General features: G+C 49.0%; 1 protein-coding gene across 1 annotated transcript; it reads right to left on the minus strand.

Annotated features, from left to right (window-relative positions):
- Nucleotides 1-188: 188 nt before the first annotated feature.
- On the minus strand, nt 189-8,859 carry NFKBIB (NFKB inhibitor beta). Its single transcript, XM_022585711.3, has 6 exons — nt 8,634-8,859; nt 2,766-2,871; nt 2,351-2,684; nt 1,459-1,547; nt 1,111-1,368; nt 189-337 (listed from the first exon to the last, which is right to left on the minus strand). The coding sequence occupies exons 1-6, from the start codon at nt 8,810-8,812 to the stop codon at nt 242-244; spliced, it is 1,062 nt and encodes a 353-aa protein (XP_022441419.1). The 5' UTR covers nt 8,813-8,859; the 3' UTR covers nt 189-241.
- Between the last annotated feature and the right edge of the window lie 98 nt (nt 8,860-8,957).

Here is an 8,957-nt window from a genome sequence, read left to right on the forward strand (position 1 = left end):
GGCCAAGTCTGAGCTGGGTAGAGGGGCTGGGCTCAGACTGACTCAGGAAACAGCCCTGACACCCGTCTAACGCAGTCCAACCCTCCCGAGTGAATAAAGCACAAAGAAAACCACCAAGGCTTATCGTGTAGCACTTGATTTTAGAGGGACAGGAGCTGAGGAGTGGGCGGGAGGCCTGGGAAGGCGACTGTTGTCAGAACTGGGATTTTTTATTAAATTGGAAACTCTATTCACAATTAAGTCAGATGGGGTCATCAGGGAGCGGTTTCGAGGCTGGGGTGGGAGGTAGCTGGTTTGGGCTCCGGCCACTGTGGACCACGATGTCGTCATATTCATCCTGGGGGCAGAGGGGGCCAGGCAGAGGGGCTCAGGCGGCTGCCACCTTGCCCGCTGCCCAAGTTCTCCCACCCACCCTGAGAACCGGGTGCTGCCTTGAAGCCCAAGTTCCCCGCTCCCAGTTCAACTTCCCTGCTTCTAGTTCTCTAAGCACCACTTTCCAGGTCACCTGTGTTCTCCCAGCGCTACTGTGTGGGCTCCAGTCCTGCTGCCTCTCCAGCCCTTCAGCCGCCGCAGGCTGAGGTCTCCCCCTCCGCCCCTTCCCTCTGCCTCTACCCAAATTCCTCAACCCCCACCGTTCAACGACAACCCCTGCCCCCAGCAGTGTCTCTGCTGCCTGGGTTCTCCAATGAAGCCTCCTCACCGCTGGCTTAGGTCTTTCCCCACCGCTGCCAGTGTTTGAATCACTGCTGCCCAAGGTCATCTTCCCACAGCCTAAACTCTCCAGCTCTTGCTCCCACAAAACAACTCCCCACGCTGCCACCCTCTGCTGTCGATGTTTACCAACCACTAGGACCAAGGTCTTTTCTCTCCCTCTGCCTGAGTTCTACCTCTGCCACTTCTCAACTGCCACTGCCTGAGTTCTCCCCGCCACCCCTGTCCAGGTCTCCCCTGATCGCTGTCTGATATCACTTTCACTGCTGCCCGAGTTCTCTAATCACAGCAGCCCGACGTCAGTCTCAACGTGCTGCCTAATTTCTCTTCTCCCCCTTCCACCTGCCCGTTTACCCTGACCCCCAAAGCTGGGCCGCCCAGTCTTTCCTCCTGACTCACGCCCTCGTCCCCGCTGTCGCTGTCGCTACTGCTGCTGCAGGGGCCGGGCTTGTCCTCGTCCTCGGGCTCAGGGGCTCCGTGTGCACGGAGGAGGCGGGCGAGGATGGGGTTGGGCCGGAGCATGGCGCTGCCGAGTGGGGTGCGGCCACCGTACATGCGGGTGGCGGGGTTGGCACCGGCCTTCAGGAGAAGTTCCAGCACATCGGCTGCCTGGGCCTCCACTGCCAAGTGCAAGGGGCTCCGGCCACACGTGGGCTCCTGTGGGGTGCAGCAGAGAGGTTAGAGGAGACCCTGCCCCGCTCGGGGACGATCCCCACCCTGCCACGCCTTCTCCCTAGGGCAGCTCACCGGTTTGTTGAGGTCAGCTCCGGCCTCCCAGAGCAGTCGGACCATCTCCGCGTCTTTGTGGATGACAGCCACATGGAGTGGGGTGTGGCCTGGGGACAGAGTGACCTATGTCAGATGATGGGGGGGTGGGCCTGGGCCCCCAATGCCACGATCCTAGGGGAGGGTTTTTTGGCCTGAGGGTGATGGAGTTTGGGGTCTGGCTCCTGCATGCCTGGGTATATCAAAGAGGCTCCTGCATCCCAAATGCCTAAGTCTCAGGGGGTCTGGAACTTGCTGGCAGTGCCAATGCCTGGGTTGTGGGATGTCTGGGGCCCATGCGTGAAGAGCCCAGGGGCTTTGGACAGGAGGCCTGGATCTTGGGGCTAGGAGACCTGAGTCTCTGGTCTTACTTCACAAAGAACCAGGACCCCAAATTCCTGGGTCCTGAGTAGTTGAAGGGCCTATGACCTTGGGGGGTGGGGTGGGCCCTGAACACTGGGTCCCACCCTTCCACCTGTGGAGGGGCCTGGTCCCGAGTACTTGGGTGGGCTTAGAGACGGGGGAGCTGAGACTCAGATGCTAGGGCCCTGGGTAGACAAGGTCTATTTTCCCATGAGGCCTGGCTGAGGAGGGCTGACCCTGAACTCCAATGTCAACCTCTGGGAACCTGGGCTGCCAGAGTTTCCCAGAGGGCTTGGCGCTTGAGTTCCCTTGTCCTGGGTGGCCTGGGGCTTGTGGTTCTCAATAAGCTGGGACCTGCGCAGGAGTCCTTGGGCCTGATGCCTGGGTTCCCTAAAGCCTCGGTATTATTTCCCAAGGGGCCAGGCTTTGAGTCAGGAGAGCCGAGCCCAGAGCCAGGCACCCTTACCCTGCCTGGGAGCCCGGGCCCTTCCCAGTGACAGAGGACACTCACCCTCATAGTTTTCAGCCTCCAGCTGCAGCTTCCAGTCCTCTTCACTCTCACCCTCTTCCTGCTCCAGGTCAGGCTCAGGGTACAAGGCAACAGAGGTGTGGCTGGTGTCAGGGGCGTGGTCAGAGCCCTGAGCGAGGTAGGTGTTGGGGACTCCCCTGGGGCACTGGGGGCGGGGCTGGAGCAGCACACGAGCACAGGCGTGTGCCCCAACGCGGCAGGCCAGGTGCAGCGCCGTGTGGCCCCCACGCTCCGCCACCAGCAAGCTGGCACCCGCCGCATACAGCTTCTCCACCGTGGATGCCTCTTCCAGGATGGCTGCCAGATGCAGGGCTGTCTGCAGGAGCAGAAGGCAGGGGTTAGGGGTCACACAGAGAAGTCTGGCCCCCAAGCCCTACAGTGTCTACGGGTGGCTCACCTGGCCCAGGTCATTCTGCAGGTACAGGTACTCAGTACCAGCGGCGAATCCCAGGAGGAAATCCAGGAAGGGCTCGTGCCGATGAATCACGGCCAAGTGCAGTGCCCTGAGGACAAGGACTGGGTCAGAAGGCAGAGGTCTAGCACTCTCTTTTTAGTTTGCTCGGGTGTTCGTTTTTTTTTTTTTTGGTTTGTTTGTTTTACTTCTTATGAGGTCAAGTACTCTAGCATGCGTTCATTCAACAAACATGGAGCACCTACTGGGTGCTAGGCATTATGACCACAGTTCTGGAACCAGCTGTCAGGAACCTGGGAGGGTCAGGTCAGAGTTAATTCAGCCAATTTGTTTAATCAATGTTTTCGTTTGGTTTGGTTTGGGGTTTTTTTGGCTACACCGCACGGCACGGGGGATCTTAGCTCCCTGACCAGGGATAGAACCCGAGCCCCCTGCAGTGGAAGCGTGGAGCCTTAATCACTGGACCAGCAGGGAAGTCTCCAGTGTTTATTAAGTAGGACTTCTACTCCCTCCCAAGATGAAGTAACATGGACCAGATTTCACTCCCATCTCCAACCAACCAAAAAAACCCAGACATAATACAGTATATGAAACAACAGTTCCCAAGATACTGGACATCATGCAATGAATGACAGCAATTCTAGGGAAACAGGCAGCACACTCGATGAGCCCTTCAGTTGACTGCCACAGCTTTCTGTCTTGAGAGTTTCCAAGCCATGATGCAGAGAGGGGGATGCAGGCAGATTTGCCTGAGGTGAGGAGACAGAGCTGAGTCTCAGGAGAGCAAGACAGCTGGAGTCACAGGACAGGGAACCAGAGAGGAGACAGCTGCCCAGGGATCGCAGAGGGGCCTCTTGAATATTTAGAAGAATACTGGTCAGTGCAAGGGTGTAAGGAAACTACCCCAGGCTGGGGGAAAACCAACCAAAAGGATTAGAGAGATATGCCTGGTGCTCACACAGGGCCGGGACTAGGACAAACCCACAATTCACAGGATATTGCGTAGAATACTCCGGAAGGTCTTACTTCATCAGTAATGAGGAATAACGAGCCCCAGATTAGGTGGGTGCTCAGGACCCACCTAACAAATCATAAAAGCAAAACCCCAAAGGGTCAAACTACTTACAAGTAATTTAACCGCATCCCAGAACAATATTTAAGAGTATTTATAGGAATACAAAGCTAGCTAGCCTGACAAGGTAAAAATTACAATGTCTGGCATCTAATCAAAGATTATCAAGCATACAAAGAAGCAGGAAAGCATGATCCATAGTGAGAATAATCAATCAATGGACACTGACCCAGAAATGACTCAGACGGCAGAATTAGCAAACGAGAACATTCAAACTGTATCTTATACATTCAACAAGTTAAGTAGAGACATGGATTAAAAAAAAAAAAAAAAAGACTCAAACTGAACTCCTAGAGATAAAAACTACAGCACCTGAAATGAAAAAGACACTGGATGGAATTAACAGATTACACACTACCAAAAAAAAAGATCAGCAAACCTCAGGACTTCACAATAGCAACTCTCCAGAATGAAACACAGAGAACACTTAAGAACGGGAAGAACATCAGTGAGCCGTGGGCCAACTTCAAGAGGCCCAGTCTATCCGTAACAAGTTCCTAAAGGAGCAGGGGGTAGAAAAAACGTTTGAAGAAATAATGTCTAGAAAGTTTTCCGAATCTGATGGAAACTATAAACCCACGGCTCCAAGAAGCTCTATGACTCCCGAGCACAAGAAATATGAAGAAAAGTATACCGAGGCCCCACATGAAAAACCTGTTCAAAATCAACAATTAAGATAAATATCTTCGGAGCAGCCAGAGGAAAAGATACCTTAAGTATAAAGGAATAAAAATAAGCACGACAGCAGGTTTCACAAAGGAAATAATACAGGAGAACACGATGGGGCCACATCTTTAAAGTACTCAAAGACGGACTGTCAACCTAGAATTCTTTTTTGTTTGTTTGTTTGTTTGTTTTTAGCGGTACACGCGCTTCTCTCTGTTGTGGTCTCTCCCGTTGCGGAGCACAGGCTCCGGACGTGCAGGCTTAGTGGCCATGGCTCACAGGTCCAGCCGCTCCGCGGCATGTGGGGTCTTCCCGGACCGGGGCACGAACCCGCGTCCCCTGCATTGGCAGGCGGACTCTCAACCACTGCGCCACCAGGGAAGCCCCAACCTAGAATTCTTTAACCCAGCAAAAATATCTCTCAAAAATGGAGACAAAATACAGCTGCTTTCAACTATACAAAAGAAACTCATCACCAGCAGACCCACATCACAAGAAATGTTCAAGGAAACCTGTAAGCAAAAGGAAAATGACATCAAACGAAAATATGGATCTATACAACAGAATAAAGAACACTGAAAACAGTAACTATACGGGTAAGTACATAAGATTTTCTTTCTTAATATGTAAATTTCTTTAGAAGATAATTTTTTAAAAAGAATTGACTGTTTAAGCAAAAATTATAACAGTGTCTGGTGGAGTTTATAACACATGTATAAGTGAAATGTACGACAGCAATACAACAAAGGCCAGGAAGAGACAAATGGAAATATACTATTCTAAGGTTCTTTTATGCTATGAGAAGCGGCATCGTATCACTTGAAGGCAGACCATAATAAGTTAAAGTGGCACACTATAAGCCCTAAAGCAGGAGTCAGCAAATTTTTCTGTAAAGGGACAGATAAATAATTCAAGTTTAGTGGACGACATGGTCTCTCTTTCACCTACTCAGCTCTCCTGGCAGGATGCAAAAGCAGCCATTGGCGATATGTAAATGAATGGGCATGGCTGGATTCCAACAGAACTTACTTTATGGAGTCTGCAATTTGGATTTCATATAATTTTCACTTGCAATGAAATGTTTTTCTTCTTTTGATTTTCTTCCAACCTTTTAAAAATGTAAAAACCATTCTTAGCTCACAGCCATACAAAAGCAGGTAGCTGGCTGGATTTTGCCTGTCTTTGTTGGCAAAGACCATAGTTTGCCAACCTTTCTTTCAGAGCAACCACTAAAATAAAAAACAAAGAGGTAAAGGTAATAAGCCAACAAAAGAAATACAACGGGGCTTCCCTGGTGGCGCAGTGGTTGAGAGTCTTCCTGCCGATGCAGGGGACACGGGTTCGTGCCCCGGTCCGGGAAGATCCCACATGCCGCAGAGCAGCTGGGCCCGTGAGCCAGGGCCACTGAGCCTGTGCGTCCGGAGCCTGTGCTCCGCAACGGGAGAGGCCACAACAGTGAGAGGCCCGCATACCGCAAAAAAAAAAAAAAAGAAAGAAAAGGAAAAGAAATACAACGGAACAAAATTTGCTTGTTCCAAAAGGCAGAAAAAGAGGAAAAGGTAAACAAAGAAGAGATAAGTAGAAAACTAATAACGAGATGATAGACATAACTATATCAATAATTAAATTAAATGTAAATGGTCTAAAAGCTCCAATTAAAAGGTAGAAACTGTCAGATTGAATAAAAAAGCAAAACCCAACTATATGCTACCTACAAGTAACACCCTTTAAAATAAATTTTAAAATAGGTTACAAATAAAAGAATGGAAAAAGATATACCATGCTAACACCAGTCAGTCAAAAGAAAGCAAGAGTGAAGGACTCCCCTGGTGGCACAGTGGTTAAGAATCCGCCTGCCAATGCAGGGGACACGGGTTCAATCCCTGGTCCGGGAAGATCCCACATGCCACGGATCAACTAAGCCCGTGTGCCACAACTACTGAGCCCGCGCTCTAGAGACCGCGAGCCACAACTACTGAACCCATGCGCTGCAACTACTGAAGCCCGTGCGCCTAGAGCCCATGCTCCACAACAAGAAGCCACCTCAATGAGAAGCCCATGCACCACAACGAAGAGTAGCCCCCACTCGCCGCAAATAGAGAAAGGCCGCCCGCAGCAATGAAGACCCAACGCAGCCAAAAAATAAATAAATAAATAGGACAGCATACACAAAAGCCCCTAACGTTGGCTAGCATAAAAAACAGATACTCAATGAAAAACAAGTTTAAAAAAAAAAAGAAAGCAGGAGTGAGTATTTTAATATCAGAGTAGATTTCAGAGCAAGGAATATTACCACGGATAGAGAAGATTATTTCCTAATGACAAAGAGGTCAATTAAGGAAGAAGACATAATAATCCTAAACATTTGTGCCCCTAATAACAGGGCGTCAAATTACACGAAGGAAAACCTGATAGAACAACAAGGAAATCTACAAATCCACAATTATTGTTGAAGATTTCAATACCCCTCTCTCAATAACTGACAGAACAAGTAGACAGAAATCATCAGCAAGGATACAGTAGACCTGAACAACAGAAGAACCAAAGAAACCAATACAACCTCTAACTGACACTTGGAGAACACCACACCAACAGCAGCAGAATACACATTCTTTTCAAGTGCACACACAATGGAATTAAACTAAAAACCAATAAAAGGAAGATATTTGGACTATCTGGAAACTAAATAGCATACTTCTAAATAATCCACCAGCCAAAGGAGAAATCAAAAGAGAAATTAGAAAGTGTACTGAATTAAGTGAAAATAAAAACACAGCACACCAGAATTTGTGAGATACTGCTAAAGCACTACTCTGGGAAATTTACATGAAACACCTATACTAGAAAAAAAGAAAGGTCTCAAATCAATGACCTCAGCTTCCACCTTAAGAAACTAGAAAAAGAAGAACAAATTAAACCTAAAGTAAGCAGAAGAAAGTAAATAATGAAAGTCAGAACAGAGATCAACAAAATAGAAAGCAAAAAAAAAAAAAAACCTATAGAGAAAATAAATGAAACCACAGTTGGTTCTTTGAGAAGATCGGTGTTTCTTGAGTGCCTCCTATGGGCCAGGCACTGTTCCGTCACTGGGGATACAACCGTAAACACAACACACAAAAACCCCAGGGACATTCCCTCAGTTGGGCCTCTACGACATTGTTCCTTCTACCTGGAATGCTCTCCCCAGATTATCTACTCGTCCCACTTTCCTACTTTATTTTTCTCCAAAGAACTTACTATCTTCTGACATACCATTTTTCTTATTTTTTTTTCATTTTTCCATCTTTGTTTCTTCCTATCTTTCTTCTCTTCTCTCTCTCTTTCTTACTTTGTGTCTATGTGGTTTTCTGTTTCTTTCTTTCCTTCTCTCTACCTTTCTTTCTTTTTTGTTCCTCGCACCCTTCCTCCCTTCCTTTCTGTAAGTCTGTCTGCCCTGCCATCTATATACCCCCACTAGAATGTAGGCTCCACAAGTCATAAGTTTTTGTGCTTTCTTCACAGCCTTATCACCAGCACCTAAAACAGGGCCTGAAACGTTGTCGGTGTTGGATAAATATTTGTTTAACAGATGAATCCCTGCTGTCATGGAGTTTACATTTTCTGTTTGAATGTAAGGTTTGAAGATTAGTGCTCAGAAGGTGGGATCTTAGAGTCAAAAGCCAAGTATTAATTTCGGAAATCAAAATCTAATGCGTCTAAGTTAGGAGCTAAGGATCAAAGATCATATTTAGAGGTCAGATGTCAGGAGGAGCCTGCCTGAACTTCAGTTCTAACATAGGTCTCAGGACCGCAGTCAGGAAGGTCAAATCGAGCCTTGGATGTGGAATCAATCAATGGATGTGGAGCTCTGAGAACCAGAGTTCCGAAAGGAAGGGGTTAGGATCAAAATTAGATTGGAAATTGATTTATCAAAGGTTAGACTTGGGGGTTAGAGGTCAGAGCAAGCATTAGAAGACAGATTTAGGATTGAGAGGTTGGGAAGTCAGGATCAGAGACTAATAGAGAGTCAGATGTGGGATTTTAGGGCCCGGTGTGGCAGCCTAAGGTTCACTCACGTGTCGCCATCCTCAGTGACGTAGCCAAAGACGAGGGGCGCCCACGACAGCCCCGGGCCCAGCTCCGCGCCTAGCCCCGGTCCTCCGGGGGCCGCCGCGTCCGGACCCAGAGAGCCCAGGCCGCTGTCGCACCATTCGTCGGCATCCGCAGCTTTCCCCAAGCACGCGACCCCGGCCATGGCCCCCAAAGCCTCAGGGGACCCCAGCGGCCGCCAGCCAGTCGCTGGGCTCTGCCTGGAATTCTAGCGCTTCCGCCCTGGGGGGAATTCCCCAACACGCCCCCCTGACTCAGCCAATCAGACTGGGTTAAATAGTAAACGCCCC

The sequence above is a fragment of the Delphinapterus leucas genome, chromosome 20 (assembly GCF_059928025.1).
Source record: "Delphinapterus leucas isolate spDelLeu-1000000601 "Yukka" chromosome 20, BTC_Dleu_Yukka2, whole genome shotgun sequence".
Lineage (NCBI taxonomy): Eukaryota > Metazoa > Chordata > Mammalia > Artiodactyla > Monodontidae > Delphinapterus > Delphinapterus leucas.

Excerpts from the sequence above, each read along its gene's own strand:
- NFKBIB (XM_022585711.3), bottom strand. The coding sequence starts at position 8,812 with ATGGCCGGGGTCGCGTGCTTGGGGAAAGCTGCGGATGCCGACGAATGG. Across the intron at positions 2,872-8,633 it reads GTCACTGAGGATGGCGACAC|GGCACTGCACTTGGCCGTGA; the intron begins GTGAGTGAACCT and ends CCTTGTCCTCAG. Across the intron at positions 2,685-2,765 it reads TGCAGAATGACCTGGGCCAG|ACAGCCCTGCATCTGGCAGC; the intron begins GTGAGCCACCCG and ends CTGCTCCTGCAG.